At 38.7% G+C, this 27,970-nt stretch overlaps 2 protein-coding genes and 1 long non-coding RNA gene across 8 annotated transcripts; 1 reads left to right on the plus strand and 2 right to left on the minus strand.

Moving 5' to 3' along the window:
- Nucleotides 1-106: 106 nt before the first annotated feature.
- mfap3l (microfibril associated protein 3 like) lies at nucleotides 107-12,564 on the minus strand. Of its 2 annotated transcripts, none has more exons than XM_042512550.2 (4): nucleotides 12,413-12,564; nucleotides 10,994-11,088; nucleotides 9,468-9,879; nucleotides 107-2,710 (listed from the first exon to the last, which is right to left on the minus strand). In XM_042512550.2, exons 3-4 carry the CDS (start codon nucleotides 9,787-9,789, stop codon nucleotides 1,809-1,811), a joined length of 1,224 nt encoding a protein of 407 aa, XP_042368484.1. In that variant the 5' UTR covers nucleotides 9,790-9,879; nucleotides 10,994-11,088; nucleotides 12,413-12,564; the 3' UTR covers nucleotides 107-1,808. The 2 variants fall into 2 exon arrangements, with proteins under 2 accessions (XP_042368484.1, XP_087929450.1); XM_088073324.1 differs by having other exon boundaries at nucleotides 12,294-12,502.
- On the plus strand, nucleotides 2,615-24,079 carry LOC148185690 (uncharacterized). 5 transcript variants are annotated; one of them, XR_015775656.1, is made up of 5 exons: nucleotides 2,615-7,438; nucleotides 13,900-14,008; nucleotides 18,027-18,109; nucleotides 18,212-18,279; nucleotides 23,943-24,079. It is a non-coding gene; the product is annotated as an uncharacterized LOC148185690 (long non-coding RNA). The 5 variants fall into 5 exon arrangements; XR_015775655.1 differs by having other exon boundaries at nucleotides 2,615-7,196; nucleotides 7,292-7,438; nucleotides 18,027-18,279; XR_015775657.1 differs by having other exon boundaries at nucleotides 2,615-3,390; nucleotides 7,292-7,438; nucleotides 18,027-18,279.
- On the minus strand, nucleotides 16,069-27,904 carry aadat (aminoadipate aminotransferase). The gene is made up of 14 exons (XM_042512224.2): nucleotides 27,659-27,904; nucleotides 27,163-27,234; nucleotides 26,223-26,391; nucleotides 25,306-25,414; nucleotides 24,252-24,326; nucleotides 23,956-24,165; nucleotides 23,744-23,809; nucleotides 22,883-22,965; nucleotides 21,620-21,716; nucleotides 20,437-20,498; nucleotides 20,239-20,303; nucleotides 18,882-18,988; nucleotides 17,275-17,376; nucleotides 16,069-17,188 (listed from the first exon to the last, which is right to left on the minus strand). The coding sequence occupies exons 2-14, from the start codon at nucleotides 27,227-27,229 to the stop codon at nucleotides 17,147-17,149; spliced, it is 1,254 nt and encodes a 417-aa protein (XP_042368158.1). The 5' UTR covers nucleotides 27,230-27,234; nucleotides 27,659-27,904; the 3' UTR covers nucleotides 16,069-17,146.
- Nucleotides 27,905-27,970: the final 66 nt, after the last annotated feature.

Below are 27,970 nucleotides of genomic sequence, written 5' to 3' on the forward strand. Positions count from 1 at the left end.
GTCCTAATCATATATATTAAATATTCATTAATTTTCAGAATTTTAACCCTTTAAATGCCAGGTTTTTGTCATGATGTCATTATGTTTTTAAAAGAAAACACACAGGAAAAAATGAATTATTTTTAATATTGTACACGCAAATTAAATTTTCTTTTTAATTATTACAGCCTGGGATATGTTAATAATTTGCAGCAACATTGATAGTGACAGTGCACCCAGTGGAAATGTGCAACTTAAAAAGTTGTAGAATAACCTAAAAATGAGCTTGAGGAGGGATATTAAATATTATGACAAAAATTGTCCAGAAAAATCTGTTTATAAATCTTATAATTATATATTGCAAATAATATTATTATATTATTTTTAGCACTTAAACCTTAATTTTTGGGCCATTTCTTGTTGCTCATTTTCTTCTTCCTTTGTTGTTGAAAGAAATCAAGCCCATTTGCTCAGGTTTCAAAAGGTTAATTCTCCCAAAATAGTGGGTGGGGCACTAACACAATAGTAGACATATCAGTGTTTGTCTGGGCTCTACCATAACTGCTCATAACTACAAAAACAACAAATTTTTTTAATGTTGCACACATTTATGAACAGGTTTAAAAAGTTAGATGCTTGTAAGACAGATGGATGAAAAAAAAAACTGACCAAACTGCCAAACTTTTTTTTTTTTTTTTTTTTTTACACAGCACTTTCATTTTATTCCACTACAAAAAAAGAGCCATCTCAAGAGCACCAGTAAAAGCAGAACAGCACCCAGTTCATCTCCGCCACAGACTGGACTGTTAGCCAAGCAAAGGGAGAAAAAAAAGAGTCGTTTCAGTCCCACTGTCCGCTCTCACATGCAGCAGAAACGCGACTGTACTGTAAAGCCTCTGCAGGAGCAGGACGATGCTGAGATCAGGTCTGGAAGGAAATTAAAACCCTAAAACAGCACATGGAAGAAAAAAAGCTACGCTTCTCTACGGAGGAGAAAGGAGACGACAAAAAAATGTTTAGCCGAGAAACAAAAATCACACCACGATGGGTTATAATAATACTCTTAAAATATTTCAAATGAAACAGACAAAAACTACCCAGAGGTGTGTGTGTGTGTGTGTGTCTGTGTGTGAGACCCAGGAAATATACTGTACACACATAGATTAACTCGGCTTACTTGTTTTGTTTTTTTTAGTAGAAACACAGTAGGCTGTACAATCATGAAATGGTGACCAAACTCTCTTTTTTCAGCCCAGCATGCATCTGTAGGTGAGCGGGACGTCGTACATTAACAGCGGATCGGCTGTAACAGCAGCTGGATGTGAATTCTTGAGTGGATGAAGGAAGCTTAGCTTTCATGGTTTGAAAAAACGTCATGAAAGCAGCTTGAGGCAGATTTCTGGAGTTAGTCATAAAAACCCTAGCACTGTAAGAAACTAAAAACTGAGAAATCATTTTACCCCCCCGAGAGTGAAACACCCGAATTCATTAAATAATAGCTATGAAAATCTCAACACAGGAAATGTCCCTTTACAATTCACTGCTTCTTACATTAATAATAATATCGATCCGCCCTCCTCATCGTGTACATTCAAGCCTGAAAGTCCAGAGTGAGAAAACCTGCTTGAGTGACTAAAAACCTCACGATTTATTCTCGGTGGAGCCGCCTACAAAGGTTTTAAGAGATTGTTCCATCAGAAAAGATAAATAAAAATGATTGTTTCTCCAAAAAATGTGAAATTAAAAATGTTTGACCTTTTTTTTTTTTGTCTTCAAGTGGAAATGCATAGCAGGAAAACTCGTCGCTCCTCCAGGGTTTGTTTGTTTCGTCACACGTGGCTCTCGTAAAACACCTGGCAGGACGCGGCCTTATTTGTTGGTTCGGACGCAGCCGGGTCCTGCTCCCCCTCCGCCTCAGGCTGCTCCTGGTGGTCGACAGGAGTTTGTGGAGGTGGGGAGGAAGGAGGAGGCGAGGAGGCTTCTGGCTGAGGTGGAGCTTCGATGTAACCGCCGATGGCGAGCTGCGGGTGGACCGACACCTGGATGGCAATGTGCTGTGGCTGCTCGTGAACGGAGGAGTTGTCCGAGTCGGCGGCGGGGGACTCGCTGCGCTCCCTCTCCCGCCCTCGCTCCCTCTCCTGCAGGATGGTGAAGACGTCTCTCGCCCCGATGGCTCTGCTCACCGTCTCCCGGCATCCCTCGGGCGCCTGCCTGACGAAGGTGTGCCTCATCTCCTCCACCCCCACCACCTCCAGGATCTCCTCCATGAAGGTGCGGCAGTTCATGATGAGCGGCGGCAGCGGGATGCTGCGCGCCAGCTCCTCGATGTACCGCGCGAACTCCATGGTCTTGAACTGCGTGACCTTGGCCAGCTCCAGCGTCTTGGCCGAGGTGATGATGGGGATTCGCTTGGCGATCTCGAAGGCTTTCTGCAGCTTCTCGGCGCCCTCGGTGCGGAAGAATTCGTTGATGGCTTTCTCCGTCTTCTTCAGGTGGCTGCTCATCATGCAGAGGCGAGTGACGTTCAGCGCCATGATGATGGTGAAGGTGACCAGACACACCACCATGTAGTACACGCCCATGTCGCCGTTAGTGAAGACCACTCGCAGCGTCACTGTGCAGTTGGAGCTGCCGTGCACGTTTGACGCCATGCAGGTGTACTTTCCGCGGTCTGCAAACTCGATGCTGGTGATGTTGAGGACGCCAGAGTCCAGCAGCCACCACTTCTCTCCTACAGACAGAGACGCACAACGGTCATGAATATGGCGAACGCCGAGTCAGAACAGACAAACCGTTAAAGCTCCACTCCTGTGTATTTTTATGATGTTTGAATTTTAAATTTTGCACTCATTAGGAGTGCTTTTGTAATGTATACACTCGGTTTATCATTGCACCACACTCTCAAAGAGCAGAGTGTACTCTGGGCACAGATGGAGCAGCAGAACATCAGGTCCAAAGTTCCCTTTCATTTGCCAAAACAAAAAACAAAACAACAAAAAAGGGGCACAAGCACAAATTACTCTCCCACAGGTGACTGCGAGGGAGAACGATGGGGCTTCGTTAGTTAACTTTTTGCACCTTGAATATTTAGACCTGAATTTCACCAAATTTGAGCCACGTAAATCTATTTTTTTCTTTATTTTTGAAATTCTGAACCTAGAACTTTTTTATCTTAAATTGTGAACTTTGGGTAAAAAATAAATTTGAATTTAGTTTATTTACCTTTCAGAGGGGTGACTTTGGAACAAACATTACACTTAGGTGTTTTTCAAAATAACTTATTTTAGTGGTGTTTAACTTTAATACTAAATATTCAGTGGCTGTTAAAATTCAAACACTTTCGTCTCTTTTTTGCTTCCACAGTTGGCTGAAACAAAACAAGAAGTCAAACTGGACTCTGGAGGCAAACTGGTATGTTACAACCTGAGTTTTGTTTTTTCTTAAACTATTAAAAATGTGATTAATAGCTGTTTTACTACAGAAATTCTGCGATTAATCTCGATTTTTTAAAAAATTAATTGTTTGACAGCTATAATCCAAAGGTAATAAAATTAAATCTAAATTGAATTTAACCTGAAAATATCAGTGATGACAAGCTACAAATTCTCAAAATCTGTTTGCTCACATAACACAACCTGTCCATCGCTTTTGGTAGCATGCAGTGAGGAAATTTGCTGACCGGCTTTTAAAAGCACAATTATTCACTGAAACCACATAACCCACTAAATATGCACAGAGGTCAAAGTTTAAACCCTAAAAATCCTCTTAATGCATCTGTTCCTCTGCTGTGACTCGACAGTAAACTCTCGACAGTAAACGCTGATGTTTGCTGCTTTCTAAAAGGAAATCGCTCACTCACATTTGCTTACGTTGTACTTCTGTTTTAACTCCGTTTTTAGAGAATCTGACAGCTCCAGAGAACACGATGTTTTGGCACATATTTAAATCAATGGAAAAAAACAAATGCTTTTATGCCAGGAAGCAATTTGTCAGCGTGCGTAAAGTCTTCGGAGCAGCAGCGACTCTGTGATCTCATGTCTGAGCCTCCATCTGTGCTTATCTCAATCTTTGGCTCCGAAATGTAAAACCACTTTATGTTGTGTGTGTGCATCGTTAGTGTGTAATGTATATTTATATCAGACTGTGAGTTCAGGCAGGAGAGCAGCAATGACCTTATTATTCCTGCCGCGCCTTCAATATTTGAACAGGTGGCTGCTCGGCGTGCTGAGGTTTGAGTAATCACAACAACAACCATCGATTTACATGCCGGAGCAGTTACAATAAAAAAGCATTACAACACACACAACACCATTAAAGCAAATTAAAGTGAGCTAACCAGCGACTCATCTGTCCATTAACAACCAGAACATTTAAAAAATGTTAAATCCTTCAAGACCTAAAGCGACATCACTTCTCCTGCGCTGCTTTCACAAGTATTTAAACCTTTGTGCCCTAAACAAATCGGTGTGATTTATTTCAGAAACATGGGAAAAAGGCAATGAGCAACATGGTGACAAATGTTCTACAAACTGCAAAAGATTAGTCATTAGTATTAAATTTAATTTTAAAAAAGTAAATAAATAAAAAGCTGAGGAAAAAACAAAAAGGTAGGGGGGAAATTGTATTTATAATTATCATAATTACATATTTAAAATTATGTTGAAGAATTATACAGTTTTAAGCACTTTTTGTTAAGTCTTGTTTTTTCTTCTTTTTTAAATTTAATTTATTTTTTTATCTATTTATTTAACTAACTTCAGGTTATTTTATGTACTTTTTACATTGCCTTCTTCCCATTTCTTTCAAACAAATCAAGCAGATTTCACAGAGACTGATCACACTCAGCACATTCAAATCTAACTGATGTAATGAAACACTTGGAAGTAGAGAAAATAAAACAAGACACATTTTATATATTTTGGCAGCCTTTTGTAGATTACTTCAAGTATGTTAATTTTGCAGCTACATCCATAATTGATTTTTTATTTTTATTAATTTATTTTCTCTCTCTTTCATAGACTTCCTTTAACCCCCCCTCCCTCTTTTTTCTCTTGATTGAATTTTTGCTGTCCTGATCTGTATATGGAGGTTTGTCCTGTTTATGCTACTGAAAAACAATAAAAACTATTTAAAATTTTGAAAAAATCAAGCAGATTAGCTCAGGCTTTATCACATGGACACAGGTCAAACGTGTAGTGACGAGCAGCAGCAGTCAGTGGACACGTGTGGTGACTAACACCGTGACGGTATCTGCGTTAGAGTCTGCATCAAACGTGCTTTGTAGCCGGACGTGTATGTTTATTGTTTATTGTAGCCGGACGTGTATGTTTATTGTTTATTGTAGCCGGACGCGTATGTTTATTGTTTATTGTAGCCGGACGTGTATGTTTATTGTTTATTGTAGCCGGATGCGTATGTTTATTGTTTATTGTAGCCGGACGTGTATGTTTATTGTTTAAATGGCTTCAAATGTACAAACCGGAGCGTGTGTGCAGTCTGGGCTCACAAAGCCTTTTGTGTGATTTCTTTATTTATTTTTTATTTTTTTGCTGTGGTTATTTGCTTTGGGTATCAGTTCTTATCGAGGCGACGAGGTTATTTTGACTGATAAACTCATCGACCCACATGGCGATGTGACAGCCTCTCTGCAGTTCAAAGGAATAGTGCGACATTTTGGGAAATACGTGTATTTGCTTTCTGACGGAGAGTTAGATAAGAGGACCGATGCCTCTCTCGTCTCTCTGTTAAAGACAGAGGGCAGCAGATGGTTCGCTCGTCTTAGCATAAAGACGGAAAACGAGGAAACAGCGAGTCTGCGTGGAACAGACGAGCTCGCTTACGTGAATTTCATGCAAGTTCAAGACAGAACAGCAAACTCAAATCCATTAGCCGGTGTTTTGACGATGTGCTATAATGTTACTGTTTTTAACCAGCGGCCAAACAATCTGCTGTTGGATAAAACGTTCGAGCCTTTTTTTTAACCAGAAATCGAAATTTCATCTGACAGCTCCTGTGAGTTGTGTGTGTGTGTTTTGCGATGATTAAGTAACCGTTTATTTAAATGGAGTCTGCTGGATTTGACAACAGCAATTTCAGGTCTGTTGCTGATTTAACAAAAAGGATCTTTGACAGAGACGTCGATCTCTGATCTCTGCAGGGATCCCACACGTGTAATAACGATCTGAGAAAAAAAAGGTGTTCCCATAAGTCTCTCTGACACAAAACAAGAAGAAAACTGAGTTCAGGTTGAAGAATAACCTTTAACTCTGGATTTTTAAGTTCGTGTAACGTAAAAAGTCACACAGTAACTCTTCAGCCTGGTAGCAAACGCTTTGTGTTAAAAAGACGTTTTTGTGCTCTAAATCTGTGCGCACCCTCATACAGAGCCAGGCTAACTGTTTCCCCTTCAGAAACGACTCCCAGACCAGCATTTTATCCAACGGCAGCAAAGTTTCAGTGAATTCAACTCCTCCTCAGCTACTCGCTGTCTGCACCGTGTGGGAGTAAAGACGGACAGATATCGCAAAGGGCGAATCTCTGAATCTATAGTCTGAAGTCTGGAAGAGACCACAGAAACTGCCCTGCTGGCTCCGTTTCCCACGCTGCTGTCCTCACGAGGACATGAATGGGCGGTCAGGAAATGCAGCCTGGCCGACAACAGCGTCCCGCCCATCCGCCTCTTCATGAGAGAGCGAGATTTCTAATTTTACCTCCACCACCAGATCACGTCATGCCACAGAAGTGCTGCCCAATACTACGAGCGAGTTTGCAGCGAATAAAAAGCAGCGATAAAAAGAAAGAAACAGTGCTGCCTGATGTGGCGAAAGTCTCCCCTTCCCAAATTACATCCTGAGCGTGGCCCAGGGGAGCAGTGCTGCGATGGCGCAGACGCTGCTCTGGGTTTGTGGGTCATAATAACGCTGCTCCTCTTTGACGGCAGGTTTCAACAGGCCGGCTCAGCAGAAGCATCAAAACAACTCCTCACTCTGCGTTCCAAAACACAGACGAAGGAGGCTGAGCGTGAATGAAAATGAGTAGTAAAAACTTTCCGAATGACTTCCTGGCAAACGCCTGCCATCACAGCACGAAAATAATCACTGCTGCCAGAGAAAAATGTGCCATAATTGAGCTTAATTAATCCCTCAGGAAACTGAAGGCCGTCTAATCAGAGTGAAAACATGACTAAGAACACGAGGACCGACGAGAAACGTCCTGACGTCAGTTTTTAAACGCTGATAGCTGCATTGATGAGACTCAACCAGGATTGATTTCCTGTTCAATATTTGTAACATTTCTTCTTTTGTCCCAACAGAGATGAGCGGGGAAACACACCAGCAGCACATGACGCGCACTAAAACACCTGCATGTGTTGTTTTCCATCACATGTTAGCATCAAAGCATCAGGATACACCCGTGAGGACGCGTGTAAAGAGAAGCAGCCCTTTTTTCCCACTTTTCTGTGAGTATCCTTTATACATTATCTTTGTTAAAGTACATCAGGTATGCCCGTTATACCAGTGACGTCAAACTCTAAATAAAAGATCTGCTGGGTAGGATGATGTGTAATGTGATATATGTGTCTATGGAGCAGATAAACAATCCGTAATGTGTCAGCCGTACTGTTTGTACTACAGTAACCATCCTCTTTAATATTTATGGCGGCAGTTTTGCAAATGAATGACCTGCATTGCTTCCTAAGATTTTCAGATTAGCGTGATTTTCAATTTAATGACGTTTCTTTACGTGTCAGTAATTTGATTCACTGGATTAGTCATAAACAGACATTTGATCAGTTTTTTTAATTCATTAAGAGTTTCTAAATGACTTTTCCAGACAATATAAGCTATCACAATTAGGGCTGTAATATTATGAGATTTTCAGGGTACGATAAATGTCTCAGAAAATATCACAGTTTCACTGTATGATGGTATCACACAACTATTATTATGAGTTACACTGGCCCTTAAAGGAATAAAACTAAAACATGTTTATTTGATTGAGCAAACAATTAAACCTTGAAACCATTTTTTAAAATGGAAGTATGTTCAAAAAGTCTGACATGCAGTCAAGGAGGAATTTATATGTGTATTCATTTTATTTTATCAGTATAATGTTAAAGGTACATCGTGAAGGATTATCAGTTTCTGTTTGTAAACACGCCTGCAGGTGAAAATGAAACTCTCAAAGCTCAAACAGATTCACCTGCATTTGGCTTTTCGCCTCACTATATGTGCTTTTTTCTGGTGCTGCCTCTCTGAAATGCTGCTGCTTACGGTCCGTCACCTGGTCGCTACCTTTTTTATGAAGCCGACCTCACCTGAGTGCTGTGAGGATACGCGCCCGTACACGTCCAGAACACAGAAAATAAGACAATACAGGCAGCAGTTAGAGTCTCTGCAGAAAAATACGACACCGCTCACTTCTACGTGATTGAGAGTTTATGTATATTAATTGTTTTTAGGAAAAATTCTGCACAGCAAACCTTTAAGTATTGTGCAGATTCTTGAAGCCTTTTCCAAAACTAGAGGCTTCACGGTTCATTTCTGCAGCACAAACTACTGGCTCCATCTATGACACCAGGAAATGTTACTCAGCCTCGAGCCAAAACAACCTTTAAGAGAGTATAAGATGGATTTGTGGCTATTTTTAAATACTGTGATGTACCCACACGTTAAAGCGGCCTCCCGGATAACTCGAACCATCCAAACTGAGCCAGTTTTTGTTTAAACAACACGATCAGGATGCATGTCTTTAACCCTTTGAAGCCTGGGTGGACATCTGTTTTCTTGGGCTGCATTCAGACACCTTTCACAAGCTGTTTAACCCTTTACACCCTGAGCAAATCGGTTTGATTTCTTTCAAAAACATGAAAAGGCAACGAGCAACATTGAACAAAATTTCCTACATATTGCTAGAAATTAGGAAAAGGTGACAGGAAAATGCCATGAAATTTAAAAAACTAATTAAACTGCTGATAACTGCCTGAAAACTTAAATTAAGTAATTTAGTAAGAAATTAATTTAAATTATTAGTCAGAAAACAAGTATATTTTTCGATTTTCAGCAATTCTGGGGTCATTGTGTTGTTTGTTTTTGTTTTTACTTTTCTTTTTTTTTATTGCTTATTTTCAGATAATTATATTGTAACTTTTTATTTCTGGCAAAATGCTTCCTTTTTTCTGTTGGGCCATGTCAAAGAGTTAATCTGACAGTTACTGGGTTTCAGTGCAGAGTTTTTCTTAGTCGTCATTTACTAAATAAAGGATCTAAGTTGTACCTCTTCTGACCCAACAGTTTGCATGTTAACGTTTATGGTTACTAACTAATTTGCTCCAATGAAGAAATGCATCTTAAGGTCCTAAATTTAACTTTCAGAAAGCTGACGCTCTTTTGAATTGCTGCTAATTAAATTATAACTGAGTGACGGGCAGCACCGGTGACAAAGAGAACAGGAAACCAGGTTTAAAGTAACAGTGCAGACTGTCTCACCATTCGTCTCCGTGTCCAGACGGTCTCCATGGGAGTTGAACCACTGAACGCTGGGGAACGGCTCTCCGGTGACATTGCAATCAATCAGCGCGCAGCTCCCCTCCCGGGCAATTATCTGGCTCACTTTAGTGAACACAACTGGGACAGATCCGCCGTCTGTCACGTTGCTGCTCTCCGTACGGTTTCCGTCCGTGTCCACCGATAAGGCCCCGGCGGTGTGAGAGGCGATAAGGGACGCCAGGACCAGAGAAACATATCCAGCGGCCCAGTGCATTTTCTCCAACTGTCGGTGTGTCACCCTGGGGGGAAGAGACTCTGTCATTCCTCCCGCGTCTCCATCCAGCAGACTGGCTATCTTTTGATAGTAGAAGAAGGCAATTTGGTATTCAGCTCTTCGACTTCAAGCATCTCACTAGAAAACAAAAAAGGTGAATAAATGTATTAGTAAGAGATGGCACAGGACAAAACAAACACTGCATGTTTAGGACTCGATGCTCAGCAGGTGGAGCTGACACGAGCAAACATAAATACACTGCAGCTGATGAATATTTTGATAATAAAACATCAGAAAATAACAATTATGCAGAACCCCAGTCAAGTTTTAAATTGCTCGTCTGTTGTCAATCAACAGCCCAAACCCAAAGGATTTCAATGTGCAATAATATAAAACAGTCATCTGCACATTTAAGAAGCTTGAGACACCTTGAAAAATTACTTACACCTCTACCTGACTGTCGAAATAGTTGCCTGTTGAACGATTTTCTTCCAAATGTATTTAAAAATACTGATTTAGTTCATGGACTGTTTGTTATTTATGAGAGGGCGGGGAGGTCAAATACTTTTAGATGCACTGAGGAGGGACTTGTTTTTTTATTTAGGCTGAGGGGAGGAGCATACATATTTAAGAGGTTGTATTTTGTATTTTTTTACCACCATTTTTTTTTATTTAAAAAAAATCACCAAAATTGAACCATTTATCAGAGCCAAATTTTGCAAAATAGACTTTTTTGTTTGAATTTCACATTTCACTTGGACACATCATGTGTGACAAATGCTTCCATAAGAAAAAATCATACTGTAAGATTAAAATAGTGGTGTTTCTATGTCTCATTTAAAATTTGGCCAAAATGAAACTGGTTTGCACTAAGTAACCAGCATACAAAAGGAGTAAAAGTTTTTATTGAAAATTTAGACAAAAACAAATCAAAAATCCATCACAAAATAAATATCAGATCTGCAATATTCCCAAGGACATATTAGAGATGAGGAGAAAAAGAAAAAAGAAAAATAATTATAACATATTTTTAAAAAAAGAAGGAACAAACACAGCTAAAGGAATACAATTTAATTAAATTAATAAAGTAATAATCCTGACACATAGTTACACACTAATATCGTCTCTAAGGTTGTACCCTGTCATTTTTCGGTTACATTAGATCACTGCATTAACCCCTAAGTTGCATGTAGTCGGACAGTGAAAGGGCCCCATGTACGCATGTACACATTTGTTTAACAGAGTATCTCACCCTCTCACAAGCTGCCAACTGAGCCGTTGTTGTAGTCCATTCTTCAGGCATCAGAGTCTTGAAGGTCCGTGGTTAAACCTAAACGTTTTTAAAATCTATAGATAGATAAACTTTATTAATCCCCAAAGGGAAATTGCATTGTAACAGCAGCAGCACATGACATAAGTGAATCAAAACAACAGTTATAGATTAAAACACAGCAGAAACACATGCAAACACACAAGGCTGCAGTGACTAAAAGCAGGTAAATAAATAGCTAGACAGACATATTTAATATACACTCATGAAAAAAAATTGCATTAATATTTAAATATAAATTAATGTAAAATAAATAAATACATAATGAAAAAGAAAGAAAACGAAGCGTCTGCCCCAGTCCCTAATTATCAAAAATGCAGACCAAAAACTGACAGCTATAACTTAACAAATGTCCACATAGTACATTGATTTTTCACCTTTGTATTATTATAAATTAAATACAGTACTTTTGGACACTGTTGTTGACAGTGTGCAGTGATTATGACAGTAATCTTTCCAGTTTCCGTCATGGAAAACATCCTGTATTTAAAGCTTTGGCATCTGCACCATTTTACTAACACACTGATCATATTCATGTGGACTTAGCTGACTGAAAATACTAAACATCAGCATTTAGCCAGAGGTTTCATCAAATATAGCTCAAAATACGCGTTTACAGCTAAAATCCGTTATACCACATAAAAATAATAATAATTTAAAAAACATACAGGCATCTATAACATGTAATAACACTGCAATACATAATTTGTAACGTTAGTTAAGCAATTAGTTTTCTCCTGTGTTATAACAGCATCTAATACAAAAACAAAGCCACACTACAACAACATAACGGAGCTATGTGCGGGCTCCGTCTACTCTCTGGTTCGTTCCTTTGCTACACATGCAGCCCCCGAAGATGGCATCGTTTCCTACTTTACGCGATACAATTATTGACATATACCGATGTCACAGTTTAATGTATGTGTTGATCATTAAGTGAGCGTGATTTTAAGATTGTGTCATTTCAAACGGTGCCGTGTAAAAACGCTAGACATACACGAAACAGGGGCGTGGGACACGGCTATGTGCTGGACGGTGGTTTTATATCACGGGACCTTTCCAGAACTGCAAACAAGCGGTGGCATCTTTCATACCCGCAAAACGACACATGATTTAACGCGTAGCTACGGCTAATAGTAAAAAAACGGCGGATAATAGTCTAAATCGTCGGTAGAAAGCGTTTAAAGCGCTGAATTTGTGCCGAGAAAAGCAGAAACGTTACCTCCTCACCAACGGTCCGGCAAAGCGCCACCTCAGCGTCGACGTTAGCGGCTTAAACGTGGACTAAAACCGACTAAATGTCACATTTCCCGGTTGATAAACGGCACTTGTCGTACTCACATCGCGGTCTGTCGAGCCAGGGTCGATGGTGTGTCGTTAGCTATTTCTCCGGTGTCTCCATCCTCCCCCTACCGCCGCTCATCCGCTATGTAACCGGCGACTGAGCTCCAGACCTTTGGTACAGACTGGGTGGCAACATCGCCAAGTTGCTGGGGTTGCATTGCCAATGCAAGTGGGACAATAAAATAAAATTTTAAAAAACGGCTATAAAGACAATGATTTAGAGTATTTTACTATTCTGAAATATTTATCATTTTGCTGATATTCTACAACACAAAATTTTGGACCATGGGGCATCTGAGCGTATTTCAAAATTTCATTTTAACCTCTCAACAAATAGTTAACATGTAATAACTAATTATAAATCATGATTATGACAGATTTGTCACTTTTGTTTGCTTAGTTATGTTTAAAGCTGCATTATTTGACATTTTGGCCACTAGGGGGCAAAAAAAAGAAGCTGTAAACAAAAGGCATGGTCACCTCTGAACCCTTATAAAACCTTGATTTCACTATAATACATCCATGTTTCTCACAGACGCATTTCGCAAGTACTGAAACTTTTGAACTGTAAGCACATATGTGCGATTTCTTTCAAAAACATGGGGAAATGGGCAAGGAATTTGTCGATTTCGAAATTTATTTTCAAAAAAGCTAGGGAAAAATAATTTTCAGTATTATCATAATTACATTTTTTTTAAAAAATATGAATGAATGGAGAGTGGCATGCTCAGTGTGTTGAGTTAATAGCTGGAAAACAAATGTTTGGTGAAATGTTTGAAAAAAACGGAGCCAAAAAGAACCAGCTTACCTAGACGTGGTCGAGCGGTCTCCACAGACGCTCTCGAATCAGAGAGGGAAAAAAAGAAAAGAAAAGTAGAAAAAGTAGAGTGGCCTTTGCCAAGGTGTTGTGAACACCGACACTGTGCTATAAGGTGGCCAAAACCAAAATGTGAATGGCCCTATTTAGAGCAAGTGTTTAGTTTGTCAATTCTGGGCTTTTGTAGAAAAATTGTGATGCAACATGTCCATTTCTGTAGGCATTGAAAACATAATGATTATTACTTTTATTTTTTATTTTATTTTTATTATTATTTCTTATTATGCCCCTAAATTCTACACACTGAACCTTTAAGTTCATAGAGATTTACTGGACAACAGAAAGTCCAGTCGTCACTCTCTTCCAAGTTCTGTTTCGATGTTTTGATGAGTGTAACATCTGTTTCTTTACCTGCCACGAATGCTCCACGAGGCTCAGAAATACTGGAAATCTGGGTGTAAATTACCTGTTTGTTTGTCACTATGAGCAGAAACCCCTTGTACATTAAATTTAGTCATTTGACTCGCCAGTAATTGATTGGCACAGATTTAAAATCACTAAATTTTAACACCTATATGAGATGCCAAAGAGGCTTACTGCAGCACTTCATGTTGTTTCGTCCTTTAATTTCACCACTCGTTTGTATTTCTGGTGTATGTTTGAGCAGCGTGGCCTTGACGCTTCCTTGAGGAGACCGCAGCTGAGTCTGGGCATCTTTCCAGTTTGCAATCGACCACAGCAGAGAGTGGTGGGCATGAAAACCTTCAAACATAAAGGTAAAGTGCATTTAATTTGTGGTGTGGTTAATAGACCTTTCTGAACACGCCTGCTTTAAGACGGGGAACAGTGACAGTTTAATGGACCGTTCATTTCAGCATTTATTATTAAATTTAAAGTGGAAAAATTGGACTATGCAAAGACACTCGAGGCAGACGGCAGTGTTGTGGATAGCAGATGAAACTATGATCAGGGGCACGAAAACCATGAGGAAACAACAAACTTCCCCACGAAAGAAAAACCATTATTGGAAGAACAAAAGCACCTCTAAATAAAGACGCAGTCAGGGGATATCCAGGCTGTGCAGCACAGGCTGTTTGTTTGTGAGCCAGAGTTGATAACTGAGTGACCTTGAAGCCGCAGTTAAAGTCTGAAATCGACACTCTGTACCAAGGCCTCAGCAAACAGTCAATAACAGTGTCAATACTGCTCCATCTGTGCGTAAAAATACGGATATTTAAAGTCGTGTGTGTGGTTGTGTTCATCATACATGAGAAAATTTGCCTTAACTGTTCCTTAACCCTTTGAAACCTGAGCAAATTGGTTTGATTTCTTGCAAAATCATGAGAAGGCAAGGAGCACTTATCATGACATGGCCCAAAAATAAAAAAATAGCAAGATTTTTTTTTTTTAAATGTACCCCCTAGCCCTAAAAAAGTGAAAATAGTGTGATAATAATTTTTTTTAAAAATTAAATTATTATATGTATCTATCAATCATAATTTTATTACAATACTTGTGAAAACAGTTTTCTGGATTTTTTTAAAAATTATTTTTTATCCCCTTTTTCATTAAAAAAAATAATGAATTTTATATCATTTTCTTTTCCCCTTTTCCTAATTTCTTGCAATTTGTTGGACATTTCTTGCCAAAGTGCACATACACTTGACCCCAATATACACCAGTAGAGTTCAGTGATTGAAGAAGTTTTTCCGCTTTTTGAAAACCTAAAAGATGTAGGGTTTTGGTGAAATATTAGGGGCTGTAGCCAAACCCCCCCACTCTGCCTCTGTGCCCAAGTATTTACTGTAGACTGTACACAAGTATGACTCCATAATTTAACACTCATCAGGGGGTCAGTCTCATGCTTGAGTGCATTCTGCTGCTAATATTTTACCTTCACTAAATTAAATTTTAAATCCAGGAGTCAGGACACTTCAGTGGAGTATTTCTTCACACCGTGATGTTGCAGTCCTGCAGTGTTGCAACAAGCCGACCCACTGACCCCGTTATCCCTTCGGATGAATGTTTCATCTTTACACAAACACTCCGAGAGCTCGGTCACAAAGTGCTACATATTACCACAGCAGGGAGAAAGTCTGTACAAAGGAGAGGAAAACACAAACCCTCTTGTTGTCAGTATGTGCTGTTATGTTACCACTAAAGCTGCAGGGTTTTCTGCAGGTCATCAGGAAAACCAGGTGGTCAAACCCCAGCACCCTGCTGCACCAGCTGAACGTTTACCTCAATCATAAGTCCGACTGTAAAGGTTAAAGTAAATGTTGACTTGAAATGTTTTGGTAAGACACAGTTTTTAACTCGTAGGCTGCAATAAGACTGTTACAAACACCAACGTGACCCTTAAATCCTTAGCTTAAACAAACAGTAACCTAAATCTTTTTCAGTAGATTAAACCCAGACTCTGTGATATTCTCAAAACTCCTGTACCTGCTTAAAATGAAGATAGCTCTTCAAATACACAACACATTTCTCCAATCAGACACATACAGGAAGCAGCATGATTTCTGAGTGTTAATATTTCAATATGCAGTGTTTAATCTAAATAAAAAGGTTACGTTTTTGGATAAGAAACCACTTGCTTTGCACTTTTTGGAATCAAAGAGAAAAAAACAGAAGTAGAGTCAAAGTTTCATCTTCAGAGGTGCACAGGAAAGAGGAAACTACTGTTTGTTATATTGCTTGCACCACTTTTAGTTTTAAGAAAAACTTTATTATGAAAGTGATGTGTCTCGGCTTTTGTCTGTGCCGGGGATACACAGTACACAATACAGCTGTGTTACAGTACGTCACAGCTAAAAAATGAATTTGTCCAGTCAAATCCAGGGAAAATGCAAGTTTTTGTACTTTTAATAAACATAAGGTGCCAGAGTGCATAAAACAGCATCAAAATAGAGTTTGTTTATTAAAAAAAAGTGCCAGTGGAGGATCCCCTGCAGCTGAACAGAGTTCCTAGCTGAGCCCCAAATGTCCAAAAATCCCAGAAACTTCCTAAAATCAGAGGAGTGTCCTAAAGTCCTTGAGATGTCCTAAAATCCTAGAAGCATACTAAAACTCTAGAAATGTGCTACAATCTCTCAAACATCCTTAAATCCTAAAAACATTTTAAAATCCAAGAAATGTCCCAAAATCCTAGAAATTCCCCCAAATCCTAGAAACATGCTAAATTCATAAAAGCATCCTAAAATCCTACAAACATTTTAAAATCCAAGAAATGTCTTAAAATCTTAGAATTGTCCCAAACATGGAAAAATCCTAGAAACATCCTAACATGCTGGAAACATATCTGCCGTCATTTATTTGTGCAATAATGAGAGAAAAAAGAAAAAAAATGAGATTGCTGAAATGCAATTTAAAGTAAGTTTTTTACCTTTCTTGCAGTATTTTTGTTTCGGTATCAGTCTGCCACGTAGCCACATTGACGAGTGCAGCGTGTGCATGTTTGTTATGAGTGAAACTGTGATAGCGAAATGTTACGTGAAGGTAAAATGAGTTTAAAATAATGCAATCATGGCTCAAAATGTAACCTTGTTTGAAGTTTCGATGTTTTAGAGGAGCGGTTATTACAAAAATACACACTTGAGACAAAATACAGAATGATAAAAAAGTTCTTAACTTTTTTGTGCAGTGAAAACATACAGACATCATCGCTGTGTAGTGCAAGAAATGATCAGGTTAAAAACTATATTATTGTTCATCTGTAAAACTTATTCAATGCTTCAAGTGGATTTTAGTTCTCAGCACAAAGTACTTGAATTCTGGGTGTCTCTTCCTGACTGCAGTATAGTCAGAGGCAGCGCAAAAAAAAAAATTATTCAAACTAAATTATATGTTTTAACAGCTTTTAACAATAAGTTAAAAAATAATGCAGCATCTTTTAGGGAGAAACAGATCTTTGATCACAAAGCCTCTTTGATAAGAGAGGAGAGTCTTCTGAAAGCCTGAGGAGATAATGAGGAGAGATTAGAGTCATTACAGAGAGAGACAAAGAGTGTGTGTGTGTGTGTGTGTGTGTGTGTGTGTGTACCTCATCTATCTGCTCCGGTGTAGAGAGAGAAAAGGCCGCTCTGACGTAGGGACAGGGTTCACTGCTGTTGATCATGAAGACACCTCCGGGAACCAGCAGCACCTTTTAGCACAAAAACAAACAAACAGACTCTTTTTATTTCATATTTTCAGTATTTTTTTTATCATGTTTTTACACAGCTGATCTTTTCATGCATCTGAGGGCAGACTGAGAGACTGAAACATTGATTCAATGTCTTTGTTTTTTTTTTATGAGCAGTTTTTGTGTCTTGAACTTATTATAAAGCCAGACAGGTCTGTCAAATTTTATTTTTGGGACAAAACAAAATAAAACCACACTGGCCAAAAATAGTCCCGCACATATAATAGCTTTCACACTTTGGTTTTATATACATGAATGGTTTGATTTCTTAAAAACAACTTTAGCTTGGTCAGAAATGTTCAGCAAATTGCAAGAAATGAATACATTTTTAAAGTTGTTTTTTTTAAGCTCCTAGCTAACTTTAAAGTAAATCAAGAGAACTATATTTATTATCATCATAATTAAATATTTAAAATTATGTTTAAATAATTATCATAATTTTTCAGGTCATATCATTTTCTTTTTAATTTTATTTTTTTTTACTTTCCCATTTTTGTTTTTTGTTGTTATGTTTGTTGCTAATTTTCAAGTACTTTATACTAATTTCTTGCTAATTTCTGTGTCATTTCTTCCTGAGTTGCTCATTGCCTTCTACCCATGTTTCTGCGCAGGTTTCAAAGGCTCAAAATCCAAAAAGCCAACATGTTTCCACCACTGCTGGTTTTTGTCAGGGCTGTAAAAACACACAACATAGGTATAGTTCCACACCCTCAATGTAGCTTACATTTAAACTGATACTGATCTTTTTTTAGGTGAAATAAGTAAAATACGTTTTTTTTGTTGCCTCCGTCCACAGCAGCACATCGCGTAGCTTCCATGTCGGACTGTTTCTCCAAACTGAAGGCGTGCCGACATCTTCTGAAGGTAATGCACTTAACATCACAAAACTTTAACATCAGAAACCTCATAGGAATCACAGGAAATCTGAAGAGTCATTGTCTCTGTTAGCAGAGGAGACAGACGCTGGATTATTATTATTATCTGCTGTGTGGATGTTTGAAACATCCTGGAAACCTTGTGTGCAGACCTTGGAAAAGCCTGGTTGTGCCCACTCATGTTTATACGCCGCTAATCAGCTATTTGCTAGCAGGGCTTTTCAAATGCTTTGTGTGTGTGTGTGTGTGTGTGTGTGTGTGTGTGGGAGGGAAAACACTCAGTTGCTAAACCCACTCACAGAGCGCACAATGGCCGCTTCACATGCACCATCCTACACGCTATTCACACACAAAAACCTGCCTGCCCCTGGTGCAAAATATCTGCTCACAAACAGAGACGCAGAGCGGGAGAAAAGCACTGCAGTGCATTCTGGGTACCCGTTATTAGCATAACAGAGTCCAGTAGGTGTGTGTGTGTGTGTGCTTTAACCTTGGGTGGAAAGGGTTAATTGGGTTTTGTTTCATAATGGATCACAAAAAGAGATTAATGTGTGAGGATTTAAACGGAGATACAAAAAGTTGCGTTCTGACCTCTTTCTCCAAGGCTTTCTCCATAATGAGCTGCTGGGTGTCGGCTATGCCCTTCAGTTTGATCCACAGGAACATGCCCGCTGAGGGGCTGTGCCACTCTGCTACATCTGCACACACACACACACACACACACACACACACACATTAGAGGGAACAAAGAAAAGCCTACGTGTGTGCTTCTGTATTCACTTTGTCAAATATCTCTAAAAATACTTAGAAATATCACTAAATCTAAACCACACACCATCTGTGAAAGTAGTTTACACTTTCTCACGTGTCATTTTTGTTGTGACAAGTGACTTAAAGTAACATGCAGTTCCTCGATTCGTCACTAGGCGGTGGCACCAAGACAATGGTACTAATGTGACACAGAAAACTACTAATGTGCAGTTTTTCCAACAGAAAATGATCTGAACAGCTAATTTCACTCTGCTATGTCTGTCTCAATGTTTCTTTTTGTTCACACACCTCCGTACTCTAACAGGTGAAACAAATACAAAATACAACTTGCCTTCAAGGAGCTAAGAGTCTGTGTTATATCAGTATAGAAAAAATAACTTTTCCACAGCTTTCAGTCACATGACATGACTTAAAAGTCTTTAATTGTAGTAATTTTCCATTAGCAGTTACACAATTTTAAGACAAACTCGCACACACTATCTAACTAGTCAGTGTAACTTTAAAATTCCTGTTCAGGGTTGATAAAGAATTTAATTTTTGTCTATTTTTTTAATTTCAGTAAAATAATTTTAAAAGATGCAAAGGTTAGTATAGTGAGTAAAAGCTAAAACTAGGTGTGAAAACAAAAACTGCCTCAAACGATATTTTGCAAAACTAAGTAAAATAAAAAAAAATATGCAGAAAATGTCTTTAGTTTTAGTCTTTAAGTCTCTAACAGACTAAAGACTTTTAGTCTTTAGTCTGTTAACTTCTTGTTAACTTCTAAAATATCCTTCATATTATAATGAAAAATATAATATAATAATATGTGTGATATAATAAAACTAAAACTGACAGTGATGAAAACTAAACATTTTTAAATAATACAAATTAAATTATAAAAAGCAAAAAACACTTTGGAAACTAACTTTAACTAAACTGAAAACAAAAATTAAAAAACAAAATAATAAAAAAATTTTAAAAACCCACTATAATAACTCTGAACCCTGTTGAATTTACTGATTAGCTAATAAAATGTATGTTTAAAATCAGTTTGTCTCATCAAAATGCAAATTTGCAGTATATTAAACTCAAAAAGCAACAAAATGCTTTGCTGTTTTTATACGATTAAAAACTCAAAATTGACCTTTTGTAATACATCGGTAATGCTCTGTGTTTCTTTTTTGTTGTTACAAACCTTTGAGCCACTTGTCTGCAGAGCTAATCATGGCGTCACGTTGTTTCCTGTAAAACTCGATCACCCTGCGAGAGGAAGTAAAACTGTGTCACGCGTCTCTGCAGGCATTCAAATGTGCATGTAAATGGATCAAATTGTTTTTCTTAACCAGTCAAACCAGTCAGCATCAGTGCAGCAACATTGTGGGTAGAGATGTACCCGTCTATGTGTTGGAGGAAACCCTCTTGGTTCCAGCTGTGCAACAGCTGAGACACCATGAGCTGAAAGGAAGCAGGTTACATAATGTGAGCTGAACTCAAAGCAGTTAATCCACCTTCACATGTGTATTTGTATGATTACGACAGTGCAGCAGGAGCGTGACACGCCCTCTAACTTTCACCATAGAGCCTTAAAATCAGTGATACTCCTCTTATGGCCCACGGACCAAATCTGGCCCCCAACAAAGAGCCGGGTGGCCCCCCAACCATTTTCTAATTCCCAATAAAAATAAAGTGATTCACACTGGGAATTGTATTTATACTTTTAGTATACATAAGGTGCCAGAGTGCAAAAAAACAGCATAAAAATAGAGCGTGTTTATTTAAAAAAAAGTGCCAGTGGAGGATCCCCTGCACCCCCGACAGAGGTTTTGAGAGGTCCGACAGAGTGCGAATTCTAGAAATATTCTAAAACCCTTGAAATGTGTGCAAATTCAAGGAATGTCCAAAAATCCTGAAAATGTGTGCAAATTTAAGGAATGTCCAAAAATCCTGGAAATGTGCTAAAATCCTAAAAATGTCTTAAAATACTTGAAATGTCCTTAAATCCTAGAAACATCCTAAAATCTTAGAAACATGTATAGGGCTCCTGTGACTGGCCCCTGACCTACTGTCATTTTGCAAAAGTGGCCCCAAGCAAAGAAAGTTGAGCACCCCTGCTTTACGTATTAGTTTTTGTCCTGTTCATGTTTCTAATTTTAAATCTTGCAAACGTTTTAGTCCAGATTAAAAGGGCAGAGGCGAGGATTGAATCAGAGAGAGCAGAGATTTTTTTTGGCAGATCCTAATTAATCTCCCTCTTCTTTCATATTAAAACCTCCTCTGCAGCTGCTGCGGATCCAGACGCACCACAACGCCTTGTTTGGCTTCGGTCAGACTGCATTTTCCAATTTTATGTTGAGGTTTTTTTATGCCATGATGAAGAAAAATATCAAAAAAATTATCCAACCAATGCCAGCTATTTCAAAGGTCATTTCTGAGATAGAAGACCGTTTTAATGTAATAAATGTGAATAAATAAATGACCACACACAGCTGAAAGCAGGAATCTGTTTGCAGATAAACCAGTAATGTGAAGTGTTGACTGAGCAGGGTGTGTTGGTGTAAATTTAAGGTTTCATTCACCTGTGTGAAGGTACTTGTGTGCATTGTGGAGGCCTGGATGTGAAGCACCACTCTGTCTACCAGCGGTTTGGGCCCGGTTACAAAACCTATCCTCAGTCTGAAACACAGAGAAGGACAAGTGGTCAGAGACGTTAACATGCCGGTGCAGCTCTGCACAATGTGGCTCTGCATATGTGGCGTTGTATCACGGAGAAAAACATTTTAGAAAATATTCAGAGTAAAGTAAGAATTAAAAAAAGTGCACATTGTTTTAATCTGTGCCTCACGACTAAGCCTCAAATTAAACAAAGCTGTTATGATTATGACAAACATCTGATTTTTATGACCTGGATCTGGAAAAATGTGAGCGTGATCTTAGAGTTAGCTGCTAAATGAAGTAAATGTCAAAGGACATTTTGAACATTCAAATTTTGTCTGAAATGTCATATGTATGCTGCACTATTAAAGGGATAGTTTGGATTTTTTTGAAGTGGGGTTGCAAAAAGTACTTGAAAGATGACGGTCAGTGCGCCCCCAGTTTAGAGAAGCAGACAGGAGTACTGACACAGAAGCTAAGGAATTATTTCTGTGGACGGGGTCAGCAACAAAATATATATTTTAGCAACCTAAAAGAAAAAAAAAAGCTAATGTTCAGGTCTTTACAGTGACCTTGTCCTGTGAGATTTTAAAATTCTATATTTTGACTCATAATCTAAACTTTTAAAATAACAAATTAATTCAGTTTTCTTAACAGAAATGAGTGAAATGCTGAAATATAGGCCAACTTTATATTTATTTTTAAAGTTTTCTTACAGCTCTGATAATCAGGAAAGCCTTGTGACCCCCCCGTGAATCTTTGGTGACCCCTTGTGGGGTCTGGACCCCATGTTGGGAAGCAGTGATTTTCACTGACTATGGATTAGTACCTCATAAAAACCCACCTCAAAAGATCTGAACTATCCCTTTAGGATTTCCCTTCACTGCAGCTAATGTGCAAAACCTAAAACAGTCCCCTAACGCAAGTATCTTAAAATCAATGGACGGGGGTGTCCACATACTTTTTGCATTTAGTTTATTTTGGCTCCAAAGATGTTTTTAAACCCTCAGATGTGGGCAGTGAAAACTACAATAGCAAACTACACCTCACTATAAACTGTAAAAGAAACACACCCTGTTTGCACGTCAGGTCCTGACTCATTACGGGAAAAACACTGAGCTGTCGAGGGCGAGGCAGAGATCCAGGTGCACCAGACTAAACACGCAAACACAGAATCACACACTCACCCTGAAGACAGGATCTTAGAGAAGGAGTCTGTCCTGATGATCCTCCCGTCAACGTCCATGGACAGAAACGTGGGAGCCCACGGCTGCAAAATAAACAAAATATGTTTCTGATTATTCAACTTGAAAGTGCTCAGATCAGACTGTTAATTAACAAATGAGACAAAATGAACCATTTTATCTTTTTAAACAGTGTAAGAGCACTAATACCACACTGTGAAAATGCTGTTAAAAGTCCAACATTGAAAATGTTAAGAAAAGTATAAGTAATAGAATCAGGAAAACTCACTTAAAGTACGACAAGTAAAAGTACCCAATGCAGAAAATTAAAATTAAAAAAAAAAGAAGAATCCAAAAACACCACAAAAATTCAAAATTATGAAAAAAAAAGTGTTCGTTTTGGTTGCATAAAAATGCTAACACACACTGTAAAAATGTATAATGTAAAAGCCCTGCATTGAAAAATACGTAATATCAGGAAAATATACTCAAAGTATAAGAAAAAATACCTCATGCAGGAAATTCTAAAAAAAACAAAACAAAAAAACCCTCCAAACAAACAACAACAAAACAAACAAAAAACCCTCCAAAAATTCAAATGTATTGGAGACTTAAATCAGTTAGTTGATTAATATATACAAAAATCTTTTTTTATTAATTAGCTAGTAACATAAGCGATCAGATAAATGTAATGAAGTAAAAAGTACAATATTTCCCTCTCAAATGTAATGTATTAAAAGTATAAAATGGGAAGAAAAGTACCTCAAATTTTTACTTTGTTACATTCCAGCACTGCTTTAAATTGCAAGGACAGTAAAGTTACTTTATTTGACGGACGGCCAGGATGACTGAACTCTTTTGTACCTTGTCAAACTGCAGGAAGTAGTACGGGTCGTCCTCGATGATGAGCATGTCGTACTGCCTGGCCAGCTGTTTAAACAGACGATTAACAGAGTGAATCTGCAGAGAAATCAGCTTCACAGCGAGCTCTCGTTGGCAGAATCAGCGCTTCACTGACTCCTTTAAAAGGGATTCATAAATCCTCCGCTGTGTGACTTTGCAGGGGGGAGACAAACCTCGTACACCTCCTGCTTCCTCTGAGCCGTCATGGAGGCGCCGGTGGGGTTTCCTCCGTTGGGGATGGTGTAGAGGATCTTGGGAGCGGTGCTGCCGGGTTTGTGGACGTCCGAGGGGTCCCACCGAGACAAAACCTCCTTCAGGGCTGCAGGTATCATGCCGTGCTGATCGCTGGCAACGTTGATTAAGTTGCAACCGAGCGGCTGAAGCTGCAGAGGAAAACAAGAGAAAGTTAGAGGGTCACAGAAGCTGAAGTTACTGGATTTGTATTCTGTTATAAAGAAAGTGCTCTTACTGCTGCCAGTGTGCCTGAATACGTGGGTGCATCCAGCAGGACGTTGTCTCCAGGGTTGACCAGCATCTCAAAGACCTAAAACCCCAAAATATGTCACTTCAAGCAGTTCTAAAATCAGGAAACTGCACGCTGATAAATATTGCTAAGTGAGCTTTTGAGCTCTTAAAGGGACAGACTACACATTTTTCCTCTTCATTTAAAAAAATTTAAAAAGGTGCTGTAACTTCCTGAAATTGCGTTTTTAGCATAAATGACCCAAACTGGGGTAAATATAGAATTTGTTGTGACAATTTCAGTTGTGTATTCATACACATTTTGTTTTTAACGATGGATATCTGTGGCAAAATTGCAATTTTATCATATAGCCAATTCTCATTAGCAGGGTTAATACATTTTCGGTTTTGGTCTTGTCATAAAATGAGTTGATATTGAGAAAAATATCAAATATATAAAACTCTTAAAGGAGAAGTCCACTGCCGAAACTGAACCAGATATCTTCCCTCTTGCCTGCAGTGCTGTTTTTAAATCTGGATAGTTTTGATTTGCATCGTTGGCGATATCGGCCGTAAACTAGATGGCAGGCGTTGTGGTGCTCAAAATGCCAAAAAATACATTTTAAAAAACTCAACAGCAATGTCTCCTCAAAGAAATAATGACATGGTTACTCAAGATAATCCACTGACCATGTTGTGAGCATGTTTCAGGAATGATTTTCTTTCTACCGAATTACATCGGCACACCGTATCACTGTGTAGAAGTACATGTGCATCTACTCACGGATGACAGGCTTATGACATCTGGTTCTATTATACTGGAGAGAAGCCAGACATCTCTACGGCCGATATCTCCAAAACTCTGCAACTCACACCAAAATTTCCTCCTGATAAAAAGCACTACAAGTAAGAGGAAACATAGTTTGATTTTGGGGTGAACTGTCCCTTTAAAAACAGAGCATTCAGGACACAGACGTCTCTACGTGACCCTTGCAGACCCTCTAACAGCTGGCTGCACAAACAGCAGATTGACCGTGAACAGCAGCTGCTGGTGTCAGTACCTTACAGAGCCCCTCCTGGCTCCCCGTGGTCACACACATTTCCATCGGGGTCGGTGGATTGTGGAGGTTCTTCTGCAGGTTCTTCATCCACGTCAGCAGCTCCGGTATTCTACGAAATAATCGTAAAGAGACTTTTTAAAGACGTCATACACACTAAGTTCACACTGTAATAGTCTGTGGTTATCTACGTAAGTACAGTACATTTCTGTTTTGCTGCTCTTTGTCAGTCAAACAGAGAAGTAATTTTATGAGTATTAGAGTATCCAGTATTCACTCAATTATAGATGCTGTTGTTAGGTAGATTTTCGAAGAAATATATCAGAAAAAGAAACATATACTACATATACTGCATAAAGAAACAGAAACAAGTGGTCTGAAAAACACCCAAGCAGAGAGCTCTGAGCGCCAACACAAAATACTACAAACTTGGGCATGTAGATGTAGTATGTATGTAGTCTGTATGAATTTTCCTTGGTATATATACTTTTTATTAATTTATTAGAGGGTAGCAACAGTTGAGGGGGGTGACAGGAAATAAGGGCCAGCCGGATAGGAATTTGAGACGTGCTGCTCACGGTTGTTGTCCTAATCCCTGAGCTCCACATATAAACTATCTATTATCACTTGATCTAAAAAATATGAGAATCTACAGCTGCAGTAAAATTCACTGCAAAACGATGAATTTTGCATGCTGTTGCACAGTATTTTGCTGTAATTCAAAGCAAAGTCTTTGCTCAAGTTCTGGAAAATCTTGTAGATGTGACAGTTTACAAAACACAATTTTGCACACTTTAAATACATATTTCTATTTCATATTTTTTTAAAATTATTTTCACACTTTTATCTCTACTAACAAACCACAATTTATCAGTCAAGTGTTTGTGATTCTGTTTCTGATTCCTGTCTTGATCTCTCACCCGTTAGAAGCAGAGTACTGCAGAGCCCTCTTCATCGCCGCCTCATCGAAGGTGACCGTCTGTCCGTTTTTCACCTGGATGGATGCTGACTGGAAGGGGAAGGTGTTGGGGTTGGGCGCTCCTCCGGCCAAAGAAATCAGAGACGGAGGTGAGCGCTGCTGCAGCTCGGCTTCATACAGGAGGAGACAAAAGATGAGGAGCAGAATCTACTCTGGGCGCAACTTTAAGTATAACTTCAGTACTGTGTAATTATAAAACAACATACATGTTAAAATACTTAAACATCTGTGATAAGATGATAATGTTGTAATGGATCAGATGTATAGATCTGCTAAACATTTAAGCTAAAACAAGGCAAATAATTTTTTTTAGGCATTTAGTTTTCCCACTTTATATATAATTGTATTTTTGCATCAATCATTGCTCGTTTCAGCTGTAATTCTCACAACCAGCGTGCACGTTTATTATTATTATTATTAGTTAATTTTGTATTATTATTGTTATATATCAATAAAAAATGGCCTGGAGGTGCCTTACTATCTTATCTTGAGTCCCTGCATCAAAATCTGGTTTTAAGTATTTTATAATTTCAGCTAATATTGTGGTAACAAGTTGCATATTTACAAATGAATGTGTTAAGATTGAGGTATTTACACTACTGATTAATGTGCCAATCATTTTCAGAATGAATCAATTGATGTTTTATCTTTAAAATGTGAGAAAATAGTGTCAATCACTTTTTCCTAAGTCTTCAAATTGCATTATTCAATCAGCAATGCAAAGCTCAAAGATCTTCAGTTCACTGTCACTGAAGACGAAAAATTTCAGAAAATTATTTCAACTGAGGTGCTGACACGAGAGAATCTTTGGTATTTTAGCTTGAGGAGTGACATAAACCACACAAAAAAACAAAAAGGAGAGAAAGACAGAAAATACTCACTGAGTATCCTGATGGGGGAGGGCTTTCTGGCAGCGCTGACAGCTGTCAGAAACCGAGCGTAGTTCATGATTCCTGCAAAAATCAGAAACTTCAGTTTCCCCACGTGTTTATTTATTAATGTTAAACTTCCGTGTGTTGCTTAAACGCTGGAAACAGCGCGCGGGGGGGTCTGGTTTGTGTTAACTGTGGTTTATGTTTAATAACAAGCCTGTAACTTATTACAGGGATCCTATATGACAAGACAGCTTCACATAAAATTATTCTCATTTTTAACATGCTTACAGACAGATTAGTTTTAGTTCACATCAATCACCCCTCTGTATTTATCAGAGCACCAGCGTAACGTTAAATTAATAAATCAAAATTAGACTTTGTCACGAGCGGGGAAACGCCGGGACATTATGTTGCAGGTGTACATGAAATATAACCGAATAATTTCGATAAATGTAACGGTATTCACAGTTTTAACTCGGCCACGTTCGGCTGTGTAACTGACCTTGCTTATCTTGGCTGGCCGCCCCGGGGGCTTCTGGTCAATGTATTCCTTGATCCACTCAGATCTCAGTCGTAATCTGGCGTGTTGGTGAAGTGAACTACATTACCCAAGATTTAAAACAAAAACACATCTCCGCGTAAATTCAGCGAAATTTTTGATATTTTCTCTTTTAGGTCGATGCCACGTAACTTGTTTAACGAATTCAAAATAATGGAAAAAGGTTGTAAATCTTTGCCAATTCTGGTGCCTCACTCGCCGGTTAGGCTTCGTTTTTCCTCCGCTAGATGGCGGTAAACTGTAACCGAGGGATTA

Source organism: Plectropomus leopardus, chromosome 23, assembly GCF_026936395.1.
Source record: "Plectropomus leopardus strain MGB_pleo_1.0 chromosome 23, ASM2693639v1, whole genome shotgun sequence".
NCBI classification, from domain to species: Eukaryota; Metazoa; Chordata; class Actinopteri; order Perciformes; family Serranidae; genus Plectropomus; species Plectropomus leopardus.

Coding starts and splice junctions, on each gene's coding strand:
- mfap3l (XM_042512550.2), bottom strand. CDS start 9,789: ATGACAGAGTCTCTTCCCCCCAGGGTGACACACCGACAGTTGGAGAAA. Junction 2,711..9,467: donor TCTGGACACGGAGACGAATG/GTGAGACAGTCT, acceptor CTCTGTCTGTAG/GAGAGAAGTGGTGGCTGCTG.
- aadat (XM_042512224.2), bottom strand. CDS start 27,229: ATGAACTACGCTCGGTTTCTGACAGCTGTCAGCGCTGCCAGAAAGCCC. Junction 24,166..24,251: donor ATTCAGGCACACTGGCAGCA/GTAAGAGCACTT, acceptor TTTCCTCTGCAG/CTTCAGCCGCTCGGTTGCAA. Junction 22,966..23,743: donor ACTTCCTGCAGTTTGACAAG/GTACAAAAGAGT, acceptor TTTATTTTGCAG/CCGTGGGCTCCCACGTTTCT.